Here is a 22,476-nt window from a genome sequence, read left to right on the forward strand (position 1 = left end):
TCCGGAATCTTGCTACTCTTTGTCCTTATCTCTTGTTTGTCCTGTTTGTCTGTCCTAATTAGATTGTAAGCTCTGTCGAGCAGGGACTGTCTCTTCATGTTCAAGTGTACAGTGCTGCGTATGTCTAGTAGCGCTTTAGAAATGATAAGTAGTAGTAGTAGTCTTTGGGATTCTGGAATCTTGCTACTCTTTGGGATTCCGGAATCTTGCTACTCTTTGTCCTTATCTCTTGTTTGTCCTGTTTGTCTGTCCTAATTAGATTGTAAGCTCTGTCGAGCAGGGACTGTCTCTTCATGTTCAAGTGTACAGCGCTGCGTACGTCTAGTAGCGCTTTAGAAATGATAAGTAGTAGTAGTAGTAAATGCTTGAAATGTCCAAGACTTCTTTTACTAAATGTCCTATTCCTTGAAAACTGTTATTGAAGACTCAACTCCAGAAAGCAAAAGGGGAAGAAAAGATAAGCAAAGAAATTAATAGTTTGGACCTACATCGTTAGCATGACAGTTGTAAGCAAAACACACAGTATCGCCTGTTTCCCTTTTACTTTGGTCAGGCAGACCAGAGCAGAAATCTCTAATAATAGTGTCTGTAAGAAACCAGTTTTTCACTTTACACCCAGACTCCTATGCCATTATAATCCTGTCACCTTGAAAAATGGCAAGGTCCCACAGAAGTCTGAAGGCAGAACAAGCTGAAGATGTCAGCAGATAAAAAGCTCTCATCTCTTGTTTTACGTTTATGATTATATGTAGCGTTATTGGTTTAATTATGTTTTGTCTGTTTTTGAATTTTAATCCCCCATGAACTATGGAATATAAATTTCTAAGAATAAATAAATTAAATAAAGCCCACTTAGTCCATTCAATATGCCTATTAAATACTGAGAAGAATGACCCAACTTCCAATCACAAGCATCCTTGATTTTGCATACTTGGCTGGATTAAAAAATGTGGGTGAATTTCTTCAAACAGACAGCAAATATAAAAAGTTAAATTTTATTTTGGTACTGGAGAAATAGGTTCCATGAGCTAATGCTCTGGGAGGCCAGGGAGGCTTACGGTAACCCAAAGAAAAGAAAGATCTTTGTTAATTACCATGAAATAAGGAGATAAAGGTAAAGGAGTAAAATAAAGGGGAGGTTGGGAGGGGGAGGGGGAGGAAAGGATGTAAAATAATGATGATGATGTTAGACTAGATGCACATGTACAATTATGACATGACTGAATGTTTACAAAATGTTTGACTTTATTGGTTTTGTTTGATGTGGTACATCATTAATAAAAACCGTTGAAATATAAAAAGTTAAATTTTATATATAGGGACATGCTGAATGAAAAAGGTACCAAAAGCGGAATATGTGAATTATTTATACCACAAGATAGAGGGATATCAGCTATAACTCTGCAAAATTTCAACCTCAAATATGGACTAATTACGTTTTTAGAAAATGAGAAATGTTTATCAATACAAATAAGCAATTAACCCCTGAAATCAAACACCCCACTTTAGGTACCTGATGTTTTTAGGCTGTAGAACATGAAAAATATCAAAGCTGTGAAAAAAAAATTGCACACGCCCGTTTATTGACCCTATTGTAGTTTCTCTTTCTCCTGAATTGCTGCTTGCTCAGACTGCCGCTATTCGTAATCTTCTTACTATACACTCTGATGCTTTCTTTTTTCTGACTTGGGCGAAGACGCAATCTTATCACAACGTCTTCCAGCAGACTATACTGCCTACCCCAAGGTTCACCAACAAAAGGGGAGGAGGTGTGGTGCTACTGGCTCCCACCTCTGCTCCCCATTACTGACTTATGAGCTCTTACCATTCCCTGACTCCCCACCTGCTGCGTATAAATACTTCTACCCCTCTTCTCTTCCTCCTGCTTTACGTACCTCCTGCTCCTGACAGCTGTATCCAAGATGCTCTGCCATTGGGACGCAGTTACTAGATTTCCCAACTTGCTTATACTGGGTGATTGCAATGTTCATTACCGTGCTCTCTAGGCCCCTAGATAGGTATATGTTTTCTTTCAGATCTGGACTTGTTGCAGCATGTTCCTTTTCCTACTCATACAGCTGGCCATACTTTGGACCTCGTACTCTCTCGTCGCTCAGATTCTCTTACCCTTTCTGATTTATCTGCCTTGGTGCTGCCCTGGTCAGATCATTTCCTCATTAGCTTTATGCTTCTCCTTCACAGACCATTAATTCTTATTCCAGCCTGTCCTGTCACTCTTCCTTCCGCGTCACAGACCCAGAGTCACTTTGTCCTCTATTTTCCTTTTTTCTCCAGGACTTTGTCTCTTGTTCCCTGTGTGAACAATTTGCCCTGTGGAATTCTACCCTTCAAACAATGGTTGCGACCCAGATTCCTCTTCGTTCCTGTAGTAAAGAAAGCCTGGTATCAAGGCAATCTCCATCTTCTTAGAAGACAACTTTGTAGAGCAGAATGTGTTTGGCGGAAGACTAAATCCTCTGACGTCTATGACTGCTATAAACACATACTTCACTCCTATCGCTCCCAGGTTAAATTTAATAGAAGACAGTATTATACCACTCTCATCTCACAGGCCTCTAAGTGCTCAAAGAAGCTATTTAGTCTAGTTTCCCAGCTCTCCTTTCTTTCCCTACCCTGATTCTCTGGATACCATTGCATTTGCTACCCAAGTCACTTCGCTCCTCTTTTCCTTCCTCACCTCCTTCATCTTTGACATCTCCTGTCTCTTCCACTTTGTCACCCTCTACCCATTTCTGCCACCCCCTAACTTGGTCCCTTCCACCTCTTCTGCTCATAGCTGGTCTCAAATTAACCTTCTGTCTCTAACTCCGTTTCAGAAAGTGGTGTCGTCCTCTAGGAAAACATTCCTTCTTGACCCCATCCCATCTTCCTGGATCAGCATTACATCACATGGCCTACTGCCCCTTGCCATGTCTCCAATGGAGTCAAGTTGATCCTGAAAAAAGCCCTTCCTGGACCCCATTTCCCTCTTTCATTACAGATCTCTCTCTAATCTAGCCTTTTTTTTTTTCAAAACTAACCGAATGTTTTTCAAACAACTGACAACATATAGAAGCATCAAAATTTTCTCCACCCTTTTGAATCAGGCTTTAGACCTAGACATTCAACTGAAACTGTTGTTGCCTTAATGATCTTTATTCTGCTCTTGACTGTGGCAGTGCCACAATTTTAAATTTCCCCGAATCTCACAGCAGCCTTTGATTTGATCAGCCATTCACTTCAATTGTATCTCCGGACTGCTTCTTAAATGGCTCACATCTTTTCTCTCAGGACACTCCTCAGTTTCTCTTCCCATTATGCAGCCTACCCGCTTTCCCTGTGAGGTTCCCCGGGGATCAGTGCTCTCACCATTGCTCTTCAATACCTTTCTGAGCCTTTTGGCATTACTGATTCAGTCCTTCTCCATCAAATCACATTTTTACACAGATGATATTTTCTTACTCTCTGTTCAAGATCCTTATTATCCTGACTTATCCAGTTGGGCTTAAATGCCATAGACAATTGGCTCCCCTTGCATAGGTTAGTATTGAATCCTTCGAAAACTGTAGTGCTGAGGGTGACTGGTCGATCTTCCTTTCCTTTCATGGTCCCATCAATTTGGAAAACTCCAATAGCATTAGATGACTCCTTGAAACATCTAGGGGTAACTCTCGATATGCAACTGTCTTTTAGCTCTCATATTTCTTCCATTGTTAGGTCACATTTTAACTCACCTCATTACATTCGATCTCTCTGGAGTATCTTGATGACAATTCTTGTTCCACTCTTCTCGTCTCGAATACTGTAATATCATCCTTTTGGGTCTCCCTAATATACTGCTCAAGCACTTACAAACTGTCCAGAACACTACAATCGGCTCGTCTCCCATGCTCATTGGTCTGATCATGTTTCTCTCCTCCTAGCCATTGGGTCCTTATTTCCTCGCATGTCCAATTCAAGATTCTTACCCCAACACACAAAGTACTCCATACCAGCACACCCTTGTACCTTTCTTCCCTCATCACTCCTTACACCCCAGTGCATGCCCTATGCTAAGCCCTTGCTTACCATCTATTCCTTCCCCCGATACACTGCTCCCAGCCTTCATTTTTTGTTGTTCCCTCCCTTTGGAATTCCCTCTAAATCGAGCTTCACTCTGAAAAGTCTTTTCCTCGTTTTAGGGCTGCCCTTAAAACCCACCTATTTTACAAAGCACTTCCCAATTTTTGAAATATGGAGCATTCCAGTGCACTCTGTACGATTGATGTTTGGCTGTATTTTATTTCTTTTTCCCCTGCACTGATGGATTTTTGTAGTTCTTTTCACGTTCTCCACTTTATATTTTATTGTAAAGTGTTTTGATTGCTTTTACCAAAAGGCAGTTGTCACGAAATGCCTAGCCACCCGCCTGGGGTTACCCCATGGCCACTTAGAGGGTCTATCCCCAGCACAGCTCAGGTCCACCTGCACCTGCATTTTGTGCTGTACACTAGCACCCTTCTCCCACCGACTGGGTCACAACCACCTCTGGGCAAGTCTTCCTCTCTCCCCAGTGATTTCTAGGTTACTGGAGCCACACTCCCAGTGGTCCCAAAGTTCCCAGACAGCACTCACAGACCCAACACACAAACCACTAGGATTCTTTATCAGTCCAGACAGGCAGAACAAATGTGTTTACTCTCACACTGGAACAAAAAATGTGCAATCAGCAAACAATAACAGTTAACTGAAAAATGGATCAATTATAAGACTAACTAAGCATCTATATTCTGTCTAAACAGTACCTGGGAAGGTCAGGATATATAACTGTTCACAGAGCCTCAGCAAAGAGATCTGTCTCTCTTTCCTCCTGGGTTGAAACCAGGGTTGCCAGGTTGAAAACATTTTCCCCGCCCAAAGGTAAACCCTGCCCCCGACGTCATCAACCCCGCCCCCGACGTACCCTCTGCCGTCATTAACCCTGCCCCCGACGTAGCCGCCGTCACTAACCCCGCCCCGACGTAGCCGCCGACATCACTAGCCCCGCCCACGACGTCGTTAACCCAGCCTCTGCGGGGCTTCTTTTGGACCAAATTGGACCAATAGAAGCCCCAGAAAACCACCCAATCCGCAACGCGGCTTTTTCAAAGCCGCCCAATTTCCCGCAGCCGGCAAAAATTGCCCGCAACGGGTCGCGGAAAGCCGCCCAATTGGGCGGGAAACCCGCAGACCTGGCAACGCTGACTGAAACTGAAGCAACAACCAGCCACTGCTGGGTAATTTCAAAACTCCAAGCCAATCGGAGCCCAGAACAGTCACGTTTCAAATAAGAACTGGTTACATCACTATAGGAACTTCCTATTATCTGTGTGCCAACTAAAAGAAAGAGAAGTCAGTCCTCTGTAACAGCTTTAAGCATAAACATGCACCATCTCTTGGCCAAATAGGGGAAATACACTTCAGAACATAATCAATGCAGGAAATTTCCAATACATTTTACAGGCTTAAAACACACTTTCTTCACAGCGGTATATCAAATGCCAAATAAATTCAACTATTCCAACCCAACTGCTGTATCTTACACTTGAGCTAGCAGTTATTTCAAAACACGTTGCAGAGCTCATCCTACTAGAACAAGCATGAAAAAGAGAAGACAACCAACTGTCAGAGCAGAAAGTACATCTCTCCATAATGTACCTTTTTCGCTGCTCCAGTTCCCAGTCCAGGCGAGCAAGGGTCTGCTGGTGGGGCTCTCCTATGGTAAAGTCAGGTTTGCTGATCTCGGCAGGTGCCTCTCGGTAGAACTCCTCCACGCTCACCAGGTCAATCTCTTCATGCTTTGACCTGCAGAGAAGGAACAAATCATATCCAGACAGGTAAAAATAAAAATTTGGTCACTAGTGGTTCCTGTGTATACTTCAACCCTAAGCAAACAAATGGCACGAGGGTGGATAGCCTTGGAGCATCTCTTTTCGATTGCACCCCCACACTGCCCATTAAAATGACACAGAGATTAGGACAGCTCTACAGCACACGTTTAAACACATAAAAAGCAAAATAATTAAATAAGAGAAAAAGCAGAGCAAAAAAGATATAGTGGAATTAGAAAAGGTGCAGTGAAGGGCGACGAAAATGATAAAGGGGATGGGACGACTTCCCTATGAGGAAAAGCTAAAGCGGCTAGGGCTCTTCAGCCTGGAGAAAAGGCGGCTGAGGGGAGATACGATAGAGCTCTATAAAATAATGAGTGGAGTTGAACAGGTAGTTGTGAAGCGTCTGTTCATGCTTTCCAAAAATACTAGGACTAGGGGGCATGCGATGAAGCTACAATGTAGTAAATTTAAAACGAATCGGAGAAAAGTTTGCTTCACTCAACCTGTAATTAAACTCTGGAATTCGTTGCCAGAGAATGTGGTAAAGGCGGTTAGCTTAGCAGAGTTTTAAAAAGGTTTGGATGGCTTCCTAAAGGAAAAATCCACAGACCGTTATTAAATGTACTTGGGGAAAATCCACTATTTTTGGGATAAGCAGTATAAAATGTTTTGTACATTTTTGGGATCTTGCCGGGTATTTCTGACCCGGATTGGCCACTGTTGGAAACAGGATGCTGGGCTCGATGGACCTTTGGTCTTTCCCAGTATGGCAATACTTAAGTACTTATGGGTAAGAAACACCTCTTCTCCAATACAGGAAAAATGTACAAACAGGGGCATACAGATAATTTCCTGAATGTTAAGAACTGTTGTACACAATATAAAGGGCATTTAATTTCCAATTTGCAGCTTACATTCAAGAAAAAACATCAAAAATATAATAGTCAGATAATTAATTATAACATTTTAACATATTAGGAATTAATCGTGTGTTTGTCATGAAGCTAAGAGTATTGATTACGTTGAAACATATTTAATTTGGCATTTATAACCCACTTTACCGACAAGTTCTAAGTGGTTTACGTTTAACAGTCAAAATCATCTGGAATACAGATCAAGCATGCTTTTGATGACAAGAAAAAGAACCTGTGATTAGGCCCTTGTATTAAATCACCTTATTTCACTGGCTCCCAAACCTGGTCCTGGAGACACCCCAGCCAGTCAGGTTTTCAAAATAGCCACAATGAATATTGGTGAGAGACATTTGCGTGCACTGCATCCACTGAGCAGTCTACACGCTCAGATTTTGTTGAGTTATAAAAAGACAAATTTGAAAACGATATAGCAAAAGTGGGTGAGTAATTCTGGATCCATCTTTTGGTCCATTAAGCGTCTGGTGCTGGGAGAAGCTGAAGTATGGGTGGGCACCACTATGTTCTTGCATCAGTAAGTGTCAAAATCCTGATTTCTGGTGGCTAACTTCACTATTCAATGACCCAGGTACTGCCATGGGCAGGAGATTTTGCACTGTGTGACCATCTTTAGGGAATAACCTGCCCTCACATTTGAGGCTGGAAGTTAGTTAAGAGTGGCCTGAAAACATACTTCTTTATAAAAGTTTTTGATCCATCTTTAGGGAATAACCTGCCCTCACATTTGAGGCTGGAAGTAAGTTAAGAGTGGCCTGAAAACATACTTCTTTATAAAAGTTTTTGATCCATCTTTAGGGAATAACCTGCCCTCACATTTGAGGCTGGAAGTAAGTTAAGAGTGGCCTGAAAACATACTTCTTTATAAAAGCTTTTGATCCATCTTTAGGGAATAACCTGTCCTCACATTTGAGGCTGAAAGTTAGTTAAGAGTGGCCTGAAAACATACTTCTTTATAAAAGTTTTTGATCCATCTTTAGGGAATAACCTGCCCTCACATTTGAGGCTGGAAGTAAGTTAAGAGTGGCCTGAAAACATACTTCTTTATAAAAGTTTTTGATCCATCTTTAGGGAATAACCTGTCCTCACATTTGAGGCTGAAAGTTAGTTAAGAGTGGCCTGAAAACATACTTCTTTATAAAAGTTTTTGATCCATCTTTAGGGAATAACCTGTCCTCACATTTGAGGCTGGAAGTAAGTTAAGAGTGGCCTGAAAACATACTTCTTTATAAAAGTTTTTGATCCATCTTTAGGGAATAACCTGCCCTCACATTTGAGGCTGGAAGTAAGTTAAGAGTGGCCTGAAAACATACTTCTTTATAAAAGCTTTTGATCCATCTTTAGGGAATAACCTGTCCTCACATTTGAGGCTGAAAGTTAGTTAAGAGTGGCCTGAAAACATACTTCTTTATAAAAGTTTTTGATCCATCTTTAGGGAATAACCTGCCCTCACATTTGAGGCTGGAAGTAAGTTAAGAGTGGCCTGAAAACATACTTCTTTATAAAAGTTTTTGATCCATCTTTAGGGAATAACCTGTCCTCACATTTGAGGCTGAAAGTTAGTTAAGAGTGGCCTGAAAACATACTTCTTTATAAAAGCTTTTGATCCATCTTTAGGGAATAACCTGCCCTCACATTTGGGGCTGGAAGTAAGTTAAGAGTGGCCTGAAAACATACTTCTTTATAAAAGTTTTTGATCCATCTTTAGGGAATAACCTGTCCTCACATTTGGGGCTGGAAGTAAGTTAAGAGTGGCCTGAAAACATACTTCTTTATAAAAGTTTTTGATCCATCTTTAGGGAATAACCTGTCCTCACATTTGAGGCTGAAAGTTAGTTAAGAGTGGCCTGAAAACATACTTCTTTATAAAAGCTTTTGATCCATCTTTAGGGAATAACCTGTCCTCACATTTGAGGCTGAAAGTTAGTTAAGAGTGGCCTGAAAACATACTTCTTTATAAAAGTTTTTGATCCATCTTTAGGGAATAACCTGCCCTCACATTTGAGGCTGGAAGTAAGTTAAGAGTGGCCTGAAAACATACTTCTTTATAAAAGTTTTTGATCCATCTTTAGGGAATAACCTGTCCTCACATTTGAGGCTGAAAGTTAGTTAAGAGTGGCCTGAAAACATACTTCTTTATAAAAGTTTTTGATCCATCTTTAGGGAATAACCTGCCCTCACATTTGAGGCTGAAAGTTAGTTAAGAGTGGCCTGAAAACATACTTCTTTATAAAAGCTTTTGATCCATCTTTAGGGAATAACCTGTCCTCACATTTGAGGCTGAAAGTTAGTTAAGAGTGGCCTGAAAACATACTTCTTTATAAAAGCTTTTGATCCATCTTTAGGGAATAACCTGTCCTCACATTTGAGGCTGGAAGTAAGTTAAGAGTGGCCTGAAAACATACTTCTTTATAAAAGCTTTTGATCCATCTTTAGGGAATAACCTGTCCTCACATTTGAGGCTGAAAGTTAGTTAAGAGTGGCCTGAAAACATACTTCTTTATAAAAGCTTTGATCCATCTTTAGGGAATAACCTGTCCTCACATTTGAGGCTGAAAGTTAGTTAAGAGTGGCCTGAAAACATACTTCTTTATAAAAGCTTTTGATCCATCTTTAGGGAATAACCTGCCCTCACATTTGAGGCTGGAAGTAAGTTAAGAGTGGCCTGAACACACACTTCTTTATAAAAGCTTTTGATCCATCTTTAGGGAATAACCTGCCTTCACATTTGAGGCTGGAAGTAAGTTAAGAGTGGCCTGAACACATACTTCTTTATAAAAGTTTTTGATCCATCTTTAGGGAATAACCTGTCCTCACATTTGAGGCTGAAAGTAAGTTAAGAGTGGCCTGAAAACATACTTCTTTATAAAAGTTTTTGATCCATCTTTAGGGAATAACCTGCCCTCACATTTGAGGCTGGAAGTTAGTTAAGAGTGGCCTGAAAACATACTTCTTTATAAAAGTTTTTGATCCATCTTTAGGGAATAACCTGCCCTCACATTTGAGGCTGGAAGTAAGTTAAGAGTGGCCTGAAAACATACTTCTTTATAAAAGTTTTTGATCCATCTTTAGGGAATAACCTGTCCTCACATTTGAGGCTGGAAGTAAGTTAAGAGTGGCCTGAAAACATACTTCTTTATAAAAGCTTTTGATCCATCTTTAGGGAATAACCTGTCCTCACATTTGAGGCTGAAAGTTAGTTAAGAGTGGCCTGAAACCATACTTCTTTATAAAAGTTTTTGATCCATCTTTAGGGAATAACCTGCCCTCACATTTGAGGCTGAAAGTTAGTTAAGAGTGGCCTGAAAACATACTTCTTTATAAAAGCTTTTGATCCATCTTTAGGGAATAACCTGTCCTCACATTTGAGGCTGAAAGTTAGTTAAGAGTGGCCTGAAAACATACTTCTTTATAAAAGTTTTTGATCCATCTTTAGGGAATAACCTGTTCTCACATTTGAGGCTGGAAGTAAGTTAAGAGTGGCCTGAAAACATACTTCTTTATAAAAGCTTTTGATCCATCTTTAGGGAATAACCTGTCCTCACATTTGAGGCTGAAAGTTAGTTAAGAGTGGCCTGAAAACATACTTCTTTATAAAAGCTTTTGATCCATCTTTAGGGAATAACCTGTCCTCACATTTGAGGCTGGAAGTAAGTTAAGAGTGGCCTGAAACCATACTTCTTTATAAAAGCTTTTGATCCAGAAGCATCTTCTCTCACGTTGTTATACGGATGACTATTTCGAGGATGTGAGGACTGAGCCTGGAGCTTACGGAACAAGGACTTCTCTCCTTTCCTATCTTTCATGGTTTTAAACATGTAGAAAACCATGTTTTAAGCTTTTCTTTACTCTCTTCTTTCCCTCTTCTCTATTATAGTATTATGATTATTGAAAACTGCTTAGCGCTATCAATTTACAACACATCAAATATTAAATAAACTTGAACGATTTGATTTATTGTACAAGTATTATTATAATCTTTGGTCAAGAATCACTAGGAAGGGGAGGGGGCGGAGCAAGATGTTTGACTGAGAGGACGCATGAGAACTAGCTCTGCTCATATCTTTGTTTCCCGATTGCTATTATACCTTTTAAATGTAAGGGAAAGCTCAGATTCTATCCCCCACGAGACCACCTCTACCCCTATTGGTCGGCAGAAGTTGGATTCTTTTGTGCTCCCATGGTGGGAAGGTAACAAGGGTGGAATCTCAGCATGGGACGCAGGCAGAGTCCCGTGAGAAATATCTCTGTCCCTCTCCGACCAGATTCCTCCACTGCTCCAACAGACGAAGGCCACATAGTTGGCTGCAGAAACCCCGAGGAAGGAGGAGGTATCTCCAACCGCCATTGTGGGGGACACTGTTGAAACGGAAGTTGCTGTTGGAAAATCGGCAGGTGGATGCAGGTGGAATGTCTTCTGGAGACGTAGCATCTGGAGTTTCATCACTGCCGGGTCAAGGCACGACCCCGAAGGAGGATCCTCGGGTTTCTCCAGGCAAGGGACCCCCCTGTTTCGGCTTCTTCCAAGAGTTTTACACTCGAGACTCTGGGTGAGGCCTTGGTTCGCTTAGAAGCTCCCATACAGTGCTGTTCTCTGGAACTTCCTTCGCTGGTACAAATGTTGGCTCAGGCACACGAAGGTAGTGTTAAGGAATTTAAAGATCATGTTACCATTCTGAAAGAAGAGTCTGGAAAATTTTAAATGCAAGTCGCTATTATTAAAGATCAAGAAGTGTTAAATAGAAGGCTGGAGAGTTTGGAAAATCAAGTTAGGCATCTTAACCTTTGTGTGCTGAATTTTCCTATAGTGAGTGCAGTTTTACCACTGGAAACTTAAGAGGTGTCTTATAGAAGTTTTGGATTAGTTAATACCTAGAACCTCATTCACAGTGTCTTCTCTGTTTTAAGGTGAAATATCTCAAAAATAAGGCCTTCAATGTCCGACTTTCAATAGAAACTTAGAATCCTAATAGAATGTGGACACACAGAGGACGGAATCAAAAGCAAGCGTACTCCTGAGAGAGCCGAAGGTACGCTACACCTGCCTCCCACTCACTTAAATTCCAGACACTTGGTGATCTCTTTCTGCAGATGCATCACTTCATAGAGCAGATTCTGCAGCTGCAGATGATATGCGTCCACTTTCTGTTTTGCCTGCAAGAGAAGGTGGAAGCATCAGAGAGCGAACACTCAATAGAGGGGACCATTGTTAGAAATCTACCTGAGTCAAAAGCTGCAGTAACTTTTTTTTCCATATTATACTATTTATCAGTGCTTTTTTTGTGCCGGTACCTTTTTTTTGCCCCCCTCCCCTGAGTCCTGCACTTCCTCTCAGTCCCCTGTGAAGTCGCGAAGCATGCGGCGCCAGCTCCCATTTCCGGCCGCTGCTGCTTCTCCTATTGAGCAGCAGCGGCCGCTACAAAAAGAAAAAGATCAAAAATGTTTTTAAAAAGCAAGGGCGGCACCGCAGACAGCCATCAGGCATTGGCTGTCGGCTCTGCAGCCGCTCCTCCTCTCGCCTCCACGTCACTGCCCCTGGAGTAAGACCCCGGAGGAATGCAGCGACGTGAGAGGCGAGAGGAGGAGCGGCTGCAGAGCCGACAGCCAATGCCTGATGGCTGTCTGCGGTGCCGCCCTTGCTTTTTAAAAACATTTTTGATCTTTATCTTTTTGTAGCGGCCGCTGCTGCTGAACAGGAGAAGCAGCAGCGGCTGGAGGTGGGAGCTGGCGCCGCGTGCTTCGCAGGAGACTTGGCAGGCAGGCAGGTAGGTGGGCGGGCCTGGATGGAAAGAAGGGGATAGAGAGAAAGACACTGATGGAAGAATCGGGAGAGGGGGGTAGACAGAAGGATGGGGAGAGAGAGAGGGAAAAAAAACAGATGGAAGGATGGAGAGAGAGAGAGAGAGGGAAAACAGATGGAAAGATGGGGAGAGAGAGAGGGAAAAACAGATGGAAGGATGGGGAGAGAAAGAGAGGGAAAAACAGATGGAAGGATGGGGAGAGAGAGAGGGAAAACAGATGGAAGGATGGGGAGAGAAAGGGAATACAGATGGAAGGATGGGGAGAGAGAGAGGGAAAACAGATGGAAGGATGGGGAGAGAAAGACACTGGATGGAAGGTTGGGGAGAGAAAGGGGGAGATGACAAATGGATGCAGAGAGAAAGGGGAGAAACTGGAAGGATGTGGAGAGAGAAGGGACACTGAACAGAAAAGGGTAGAGAGAGACACTGGATAGAAAGAGGGGGAGAGAGACATTAGATGGAAGGATCAGGAAAGAAGGTAGATGGGTGGAAGGGATGGCGAGAGAAAGAGGGAAGGCGCTGGATGGAAGGGTAGGGAGAAAGAGGAGACAATGGATGGAAGAATGCAGAAAGAAATAGGGGAGACACTGGAAGGATGGGGAGAGAAAGGAGAGCTGCTGGATGGAAAAGGGGAGTAGAGAAAGACTGGAGAATAAGAGGAAGGGGCATGGGGAGAACAAGGGTGAGAAAAAGATGAAAAGCCATAGGTAGATGAAGGAAATTAAAGAATGGATAGTAAGAATGAATTAAATCTGGACAGAGAGGCAGAAAAATATTAAAGAAAGCAAAGAAAAAGGAGAGAAAAATTACAAATGGCGCAGAAGAGTTAAGCAAAAATGAAGGAAGCAGAATCAGAGACTGGGACCAAAATGGAAAGAAAAACAAAGTCACCAGACAACAAAGGTAGAAAAAAATCATTTTATTTTCATTTTAGCGTTTGAAATATGTCCAATTTCAGAACTTACATCTGCTGTCTTATTTTGCACTGTAACAGCTTATAAAAATTATTTATAATGAAAAAAAATCACATTGTTTTTTTCCTCCTAGACTAGTATAATATTTTCAATGATGTCTGTTTATATGTGCCATAGCTGATATAAGGGGTGTGGCTATCATAGGGGTGGAGCCATATGTGGCGACCCCGCCCATAATGAGTACCGGCACCTTTTTTTCTACAAAAAAAGCACTACTACTTATACTCTCTCCCACTGGAGCTACCCATTTCCAGCTCATAGGCCTAGACTCCTCTACTCCCACCTAATGCATCTATCCTGTCCCCCCCTTCTAGCCCCCCCAACACCCACCTCATGGGTCTGATCGCGTCCCTTTTTCAATCTGATATGAGCCAAACGATTCAACTTCTTTAAGTTCATGAACTGAACACAGCTCTGGACGCGTTTTTCCTCAATCTCTGCAGCCTGAAGGATAGAAAAAGAAGCTTGAAAGAACAGTATGTTAAACTCTAATCATCTCTGGAAACAGAAGTTCCATAATGTAGTTACAATTCTTTTACAAAGACAGAGAAGTTTTATTGTCATGGCCCTGTGGCATCTGTTGGCTTGCCAATTTGTGTTTAACTCACAGGTTAGCTAGGACTGGAAATGCTAAGGAAGGAGGGAGATCATCCATTGTTCCAAGACCACCCCTAGTAACTGGACATAAGAGACCACAATTGCAGGGTCCCTGGTGTTGAACTCCCAGCCAAGAGTTGCCATCGCTGCAATAGTTGGGCAAATTGGGAGGTGGGGGGGGGGGGGGGAATGTAAAGTAAGAGGGAAAATCCTTGGAGAAGTGGAAATTAAGACTCATGGGGCCTGCATACTAACCAAGGCCACTTCCAACTTAGCTCGGAACCACAAAGTGAGCTGATACCAGGCTACTTTAACACCCCATACTTCAGAGTAAGAAAGCTTTTTTCTCCGCTCTGTTTTCTCCTTTCTTTAATTCTCCCTCTCATGTAATATTGTATTATCTCTTCTCCAAGTTTCTTAATTTGTCTTGTATCTGTCTTTGTCTCTCCCTTTCCCCCTTTAATCGTGTAAACCACTTAGATTCATCAACTTGGACAGTATATTAAATAAAATGAAGACGAACAACATCCTAGAAAGATTTGTAATTGGGGAAGAGGTTTCAGAAACCTCCTTGTGTCCCCCAGCACACAATGCCCCTCATTCTATAAACTTACATGCTCAAATTTCTGACTAGCATGCAAACTGGTACACAAGAGTTATAGAATAAGATCAGCTGCAAAATGCAATCTTACTAAGGCTGCAGTTCGATTAAAATCTTTAATCGCGCGATTGATCGCACGATAAAACAAAGAAAAGGAAGCACACAGTCTGGGGAGGGGGGTAAGAGAAATGCAATCACCCAGGCTGTGAGTGACTCCTCTCTTCCCTCCTGCCCCCCCCCCCCCCAATTGCCTGCCTGCTCCGACTTACAGATCAAGCATGCAAGCAGGGAGCTGTGTGAAGAGGTTGAAGTGACCCTGACCTTGTGGGGGGGGGGGGGGGGGGGGGAGGAATGGGACCCAGAGAAGAAACAGGCCTCGTCAGAGTGGGGGGGAAGAGGGACTTACAGGTAGTGTCGGGGCAGGCAGGAGCATGTGTTCAGGCCGGGCAGCAGGAGCAGTGGCATTCAGAAGGCGAGCGGGGCAACAGGAGCGATCAGAAGCCTTACACTAGTATTCTATAATGGCAGTTGCATGCAGAACTGCTGTTATAGAATTCGGGCCCAGTGCTCATCATCCAAGCCCCTAAATTGTTGGCGACCTTTTGAGAAATTTACCCCAATAAGGGTCAAATTCTATAAGTGGCATCAATAAAATTTGGCGCTCAATACTATTCTATAAAGGGCTCCTCGGGATGAGAGTTCTTTATGGAGCAGCATCGGGTACTGACTTTGGCACTGAACTTTGGAAGCGAGGACTTACGTCAAATTGGACGCAGATCCCCACTATTTTGTAACACTGCATGTATCAGTTGTGAACGCCCCTGACCCAGGGCTGCCGAGAGGGGGGGGGGGGGCAGGGTGGGGAAAGATTCCTCCGGGCCCAGCCTCTAAGGGGTGCCCGGTGTCAGGGTCTGTCTCTCTCCTGCTCTTGACGGGACCCGGGTGATCGTGTCCCGACAGAAGCAGGAGAAAGAAAACTTCGGTGTTGGGCCCCCCCCCCCCCTTAGAGGCTGAGGAGGAGCAGACACAGGGCTTTGGGGCCTCTGGTTTGGCTGGCGGGGGTCCCCAAGCCTCCAGCGTTGTTCTCCACTGCATTGCCTGCCCTGCGGCTGCTTTTCCTCAGTGGAGAACAGCACTGGAGGAAGGTTTCTGCTTGCGAAGCTTGGGGATCCCCGCCAGCCAAGGTATGTGGTGTTGCAGCGGGGGGGGGGGGGGGGGGGGAGGGGGGGGGGCAAATGTGTCGCAGTGGTCTGAGGGGGGGGGGGGAAGTCTCTCGGTGGCCATGCCCTGACCCACCCATACCTCTCCCATGGCCCATGGCCACACTCCCTTTTGGAGATACACATGATCCAATTTAGACACCTATTGTTACAGAAAAGTGAGTAGCCTGGCCCAAATCATGATCAGTGCCAACTGAGTGCTCGTTAGCTCTAATAATTAAATCATTGAACCCACTAATTATTGTGTGTGACTTTTATAGAATCCAGTTGTTCCTTACACTCTCTTTACTGCCTTTACTCTTCAGGTCCTGGATTTCGGCCATTAGTCTCTGCAGCTCCTGACAGGTTTGCTTGTAGAGCTCATAGTCTTTGTTGGGGTCCCGAAAATCCACTTCTGCTTCCTCAATGTAGTATCTCCCTTCCTGCAAACAGCAACATATACAGACTTCAGAGAGAAACCATTCGCAGCCCCATGTCCGCTATCATCCTGACCAAAGCCATTGCTCTCTTCCCTGCTCTCAGCCAACATTACTTCTCTGGATGCGATGTCTCTGGTCAAAAGTCAGGGAACAGAAGTGAGGATGCTTTAAATTAATACAATGGGGAGGGGGTTTTCCCAAACGAGAAAGCCATTTTAGTTAACATGAGAGAGTGCTCTACCTGCTCAGAATCAGGTCTGGATCGCTTGCCTTCTTGAGGACCCCCGTCAGTGCGAATGACCTTTGGCTTTCTTTTTTTACCAGAATCTGACATTTTGGTTTCGACAAGACACAGCTAAAAAAAAAATTAGGAGAGTTGTGCTGAGCTTTACTAGCTGATTAAATGGCATTACATGGAATAATTGGAATACAAATGCAGCTGAAAAAAAATCATACATTCAATTGCACTAAGATTACTGAAACAGAAAAAGAAGACATGGAGGCATATTTTCAAAGCACTTTGGGAGGCTAAGTTCCATAGGTTTCTATGGAACTTTGGGAGGCTAAGTGCTTTGAAAATGAGCTTGATGGTGAGTAGTTGTATCACCAACACACAAGACATCCCACAAAAAAAACATCCTCAAGCACCAGGACAGGCAATTGGAGACTAAGAAACTGCAGCAGAAAGACAAATGTTCCCAACTGTTTTAGATGCCACTGGTTTGATCAAAATACATTTCTAAACGCACCTCACTGATAAGTTGCCTTTTTTTCTCCTGAAGTAAAAACAGTGTCAGTCAGCATTGTGGCATGCTAATATTATATCCAATTTTCAGCAGCTGGAAGTCACTGCATACAAGAGAGGGAAAAACAGTCAAGAGTGTGTAGTTTTCTCCATTTGTCCTAGATATTTCCCTGACCGTCACCGCATTATTTTTATAATTACTGTGAACTACTTAGATATTTGGTTGTAGGCAATATATAAAAAAAAAATTCTGAACCTGAACTTCTGTATGCAGGGCTCCTTCAGCTTGGAGACGAGATGGCTGAGGGAAGATATGATAAAGATCTATAAAATACTGAGTGGAGTGGAATGGGTACACATGAATTGCTTGTTTACTCTTTCCAAAAATACTAGAAGTAGGGGGCATGCAATGAAGCTACTTAAAGTACTATATTTAAAACAAACCAGAGAAGAAATTCCTTCACTCAACGTGTAATTAAACTCTGGAACTGGAATTTGTTGCCAGAGAATGTGGTAAAAGCAGTTAGCTTAGCAGGGTTGAAAATAAGATTTGGATAATTTCCTAAAAGAAAAGTCTGTACCTCCACATGGGCTTAATACAAAAAAAAAAAAAAAAATAATAATAATAAATCAATTGGACTGTTTTTAAGAGAAGACTGTCTTCCAAAACAAATAGGAGACAATATTTCTTTCACTTGACGAATAGTTACGCTCTGGAACTCATTGACAGATGTGATAAAAGCAGTTAGCGTATCTGGGTTTAAAAAAGGGTTGGACGTGTTCAAGGAGGAAAAGTCTATAATCTGCTATTAAGAAAGACATGGGGAAACCACTACTTATCACTGAGATTGGTAGCATGGAAATCTCGATACTCTTTGGGATTTTGCCAGGTATTTGTGATATGGATTGGCCACTCTTGAAAACAGGATACTGGGCTAGATGGACCATTGGATGGTCTGACCCTATATGGCAATTCTTATAGTCTAATCACATGATATGACACCCTTCAGCAAGCGTTCTCAGGAGTAGCCCCCATAACATAAAGGGTTACGTCTAACTCAAGGGTCAGGGAACAGGTGAAAGTATGGCTCTTCTCCCAAGCCTTTAATGGCTGTGGTGAGTTGACTATCCAATCACTCACACTGCATCTGGACTAGCTTATACCACACACTGTAACTGAGACCAGCGTCATATACCTTATTGAAAAGTATACGTAATTTATCCTCAGCCTAATCACTTACTTAATCCAGTGCCCTTGCCTTACCCATCTTGTCTTGTCTGTATGTTTCAATTGCTCCCTATTTAGACATTTCACGCTGACAAGAGTAGTCTAGTTCAGGGGTTCTCAACCCAATCCTTGAGATACACCTAGCCAGCCAGGTTTTCAGAATATCCTCCGTGAGATACCTTTGCATAGAATAGAAGTAATGCGTGCAGACGTCATTAATAATAATAGACTTACCAACCAGGAACACAAAATGGTCAGCATGCACATTCCTGAATCTCCACTACCTCAGCTGCAAAGGACTAAAATATAAATCAACATATGCATCCAGCTTCTCCTACATACAGTGGGGGAAATAAGTATTTGATCCCTTGCTGATTTTGTAAGTTTGCCCACTGACAAAGACATGAGCAGCCCATAATTGAAGGGTAGGTTATTGGTAACAGTGAGAGATAGCACATCACAAATTAAATCCGGAAAATCACATTGTGGAAAGTATATGAATTTATTTGCATTCTGCAGAGGGAAATAAGTATTTAATCCCTCTGGCAAACAAGACCTAATACTTGGTGGCAAAACCCTTGTTGGCAAGCACAGCGGTCAGACGTCTTCTGTAGTTGATGATGAGGTTTGCACACATGTCAGGAGGAATTTTGGTCCACTCCTCTTTGCAGATCATCTCTAAATCATTAAGAGTTCTGGGCTGTCGCTTGGCAACTCGCATCTTCAGCTCCCTCCATAAGTTTTCAATGGGATTAAGGTCTGGTGACTGGCTAGGCCACTCCATGACCCTAATGTGCTTCTTCCTGAGCCACTCCTTTGTTGCCTTGGCTGTATGTTTTGGGTCATTGTCGTGCTGGAAGACCCAGCCACGACCCATTTTTAAGGCCCTGGCGGAGGGAAGGAGGTTGTCACTCAGAATTGTACGGTACATGGCCCCATCCATTCTCCCATTGATGCGGTGAAGTAGTCCTGTGCCCTTAGCAGAGAAACACCCCCAAAACATAACATTTCCACCTCCATGCTTGACAGTGGGGACGGTGTTCTTTGGGTCATAGGCAGCATTTCTCTTCCTCCAAACACGGCGAGTTGAGTTCATGCCAAAGAGCTCAATTTTTGTCTCATCTGACCACAGCACCTTCTCCCAATCACTCTCGGCATCATCCAGGTGTTCACTGGCAAACTTCAGACGGGCCGTCACATGTGCCTTCCGGAGCAGGGGGACCTTGCGGGCACTGCAGGATTGCAATCCGTTATGTCGTAATGTGTTACCAATGGTTTTCGTGGTGACAGTGGTCCCAGCTACCTTGAGATCATTGACAAGTTCCCCCCTTGTAGTTGTAGGCTGATTTCTAACCTTCCTCATGATCAAGGATACCCCACGAGGTGAGATTTTGCGTGGAGCCCCAGATCTTTGTCGATTGACAGTCATTTTGTACTTCTTCCATTTTCTTACTATGGCACCAACAGTTGTCTCCTTCTCGCCCAGCGTCTTACTGATGGTTTTGTAGCCCATTCCAGCCTTGTGCAGGTGTATGATCTTGTCCCTGACATCCTTAGACAGCTCCTTGCTCTTGGCCATTTTGTAGAGGTTAGAGTCTGACTGATTCACTGAGTCTGTGGACAGGTGTCTTTCATACAGGTGACCATTGCCGACAGCTGTCTGTCATGCAGGTAACGAGTTGATTTGGAGCATCTACCTGGTCTGTAGGGGCCAGATCTCTTACTGGTTGGTGGGGGATCAAATACTTATTTCCCTCTGCAGAATGCAAATAAATTCATATACTTTCCACAATGTGATTTTCCAGATTTAATTTGTGATGTGCTATCTCTCACTGTTACCAATAACCTACCCTTCAATTATGGGCTGCTCATGTCTTTGTCAGTGGGCAAACTTACAAAATCAGCAAGGGATCAAATACTTATTTCCCCCACTGTAAGCACGCAACTATGGAATGCACTACCAAACGCCATAAAATACACGACCTAACAAACTTCCGAAAATCACTAAAAACCAACCTGTTCAGAAAGGCATACCGCAATGATCCATCCTAAATACCAGACAACGAAACTTATACCAGAACTGGACAAATACCGAACTCTCTTTACTTGACTGCTTCATTTACCTTGTTACCAATGAACTTTAACACAATACTACTTTATTTCTTGTTCGGAAATAAACTCTCTATACTTGACTGCTTAATTTACTCTATCACTTATGAACTTTTAATGCAATGCCACTTTGTATTTCTCATTCCGGAAATGGCAATTGCCATTACGGCATAATGTAAGCCACAGTGAGCCTGCAAATAGGTGGGAAAATGTGGGATACAAATGCAACAAATAAATAAATCTCTCGCATATTCACTGTAGATTGCCTGAAAACCTGACTGGCTGAGTGTGTCCAAAAGACTGGGTTGAGAACCCCTGATCTACTGCTTCAAGCACGTGGGGCTGAAAGCCAGGGATGCACTAAGTAGGGCAGGGTGCTGCCATTTTGAAGATGGCGGCATCTGAGGCAGGAGCAAGAAGGACTTGCTCCTGCTTTGTTTGAAGTATGGGAAACTGCAGGGAAGTGCTGGTGGGAGGTGGGTGCCACCAGATTTAATTTTTTGTAATCAGGGCAAAACAGGGGGGGGGGGGGATTGGGATTGTTCGTGGTTCGCTCTGTGTGGGGAGGGTTTTTTTTTTTTTTTGCTGCGCCTCCGTGCCTGTGCCGTTTCCATTTCGGCCCTCGAGTGTCATTGCTCCGCCTTCGACGTCATCACGTTTTGACGCGAGGGCGGTGCAGACACTCATGGAGGAGGAGGATTCATTAGAACGTTGGGGTTGCCTTTTATATATAGAGATTATCCCTACTCCCTCAGCCCCCACAACCTCCCCACCCCCCTCCTCCCTCCCCACCCCTTAACAATTCAAGATCCTACTTCGTGTGACTGGAGTGAGAGAGTCCCAGAAGGGAGACCATGTCTTACAAAACATATCACCTTTCTTGGAGGCTAAGTCTACTATTCCCCTTTTCTCCAAGGAGCAACACTGTATCATAGCCGACTTCCAATGTGACACACTTGGAGACTCTGGGGTTAGCCATAGTTGTAGAGTCACCCGCTTTGCCATCAAGACGGTTCTTTTTAAGAAGGTTTTAAAACCCACGGGTACTGTTCTCTGTACCCTAAAATGGTCAAACAACTGTCCAGGAGTTGGCTGCCAAGCGGTGTTCCAAATATATGAGACATGACTATTCAACTCAACCCAGAAACGGTGCACCAAAGGGCAATTCCAGTACATATGACCCAAAGTTGCATCTCTGCCCGTACACTTTGGACAATTGTCCGCTTCTCGCAGTGTGGCCCGAAAAGCTCTGTGCGGGGAGATGTGTAGACGAAATATCAATTTATATTGTAGTTCCCACCAGGCAACATTCTCTGTCATATCATATATGGACTTTAGAGAAGCCTCCACTTGCTCCGGTTGCAGCTTCATCATCAATTCCTGATTCCAGCTTTAGGTTACGATACAGTAATCATACGAGTCAACTGAGTCTCGTAAATATCTATGGAAATATCTTAGAGGTACCCTCATTTGAGCATCTAGCCCCAGCATTTCATTGAGGCTTTCCCAGGATTCTACAGTCAATGAAGCTGAGGGCAAAGAGTTAACATAGTGACGAATTTGAAGATAGGCAAATACATCTCTATTATCCAAGCCAAATTCATCACACAACACTTCAAAAGACTTGATAGCTCCTCACTCCGTCACCACATGATATAAATAATGTATCCCACAAGAGGCCCACTTGTGAAAAGAAAGGGAGGAACTGCCTGCCAGGAATGCCAAATTGCCCTTTATGGGAAGCAATAGGGAAACCTCTCTGTTCAATTTGTAGAATTTACATAACCACCGCCACGTCAAGCGTAATGATCGGAAAATAAAATTATAGGATCCTAACGGGGCTAATTTGTCTGCAGAAGCATGTAGCCAATATGCAAAGTTGAAGGGGCATAACAGAGAGGTTTCTTTAGGTGTACAGGAAAAAAATTGGGTAGAGCGAAACCAATCAGAAAGGTGTCGCATGCAGCTGGCTATTGAGAACAAGCGAAGATCCAAAAGACC

At 43.2% G+C, this 22,476-nt stretch overlaps 1 protein-coding gene across 5 annotated transcripts in view; it reads right to left on the bottom strand.

Moving 5' to 3' along the window:
• THOC5 (THO complex 5) overlaps positions 1 to 22,476 on the bottom strand; it is a 98,376-nt gene that overhangs the window by 69,799 nt on the left and 6,101 nt on the right. For 3 of the 5 annotated variants that reach the window (XM_030219225.1, XM_030219221.1, XM_030219223.1), the window contains exons 2-7: positions 17,143 to 17,242; positions 16,635 to 16,748; positions 16,253 to 16,396; positions 13,887 to 14,000; positions 11,838 to 11,935; positions 5,677 to 5,823 (exon numbers count right to left, since the gene is read on the bottom strand). In XM_030219225.1, coding sequence (XP_030075085.1) covers positions 5,677 to 5,823; positions 11,838 to 11,935; positions 13,887 to 14,000; positions 16,253 to 16,396; positions 16,635 to 16,727 — 596 coding nt within the window. In that variant the 5' untranslated portion in view covers positions 16,728 to 16,748; positions 17,143 to 17,242. Of the gene's footprint in view, positions 1 to 5,676; positions 5,824 to 11,837; positions 11,936 to 13,886; positions 14,001 to 16,252; positions 16,397 to 16,634; positions 16,749 to 17,142; positions 17,243 to 18,402; positions 18,513 to 22,476 lie in introns of those variants that run through there. The other 2 variants (XM_030219222.1, XM_030219224.1) reach the window with 2 other exon arrangements.

Source organism: Microcaecilia unicolor, chromosome 11 (genome assembly GCF_901765095.1).
Source record: "Microcaecilia unicolor chromosome 11, aMicUni1.1, whole genome shotgun sequence".
NCBI classification, from domain to species: domain Eukaryota; kingdom Metazoa; phylum Chordata; class Amphibia; order Gymnophiona; family Siphonopidae; genus Microcaecilia; species Microcaecilia unicolor.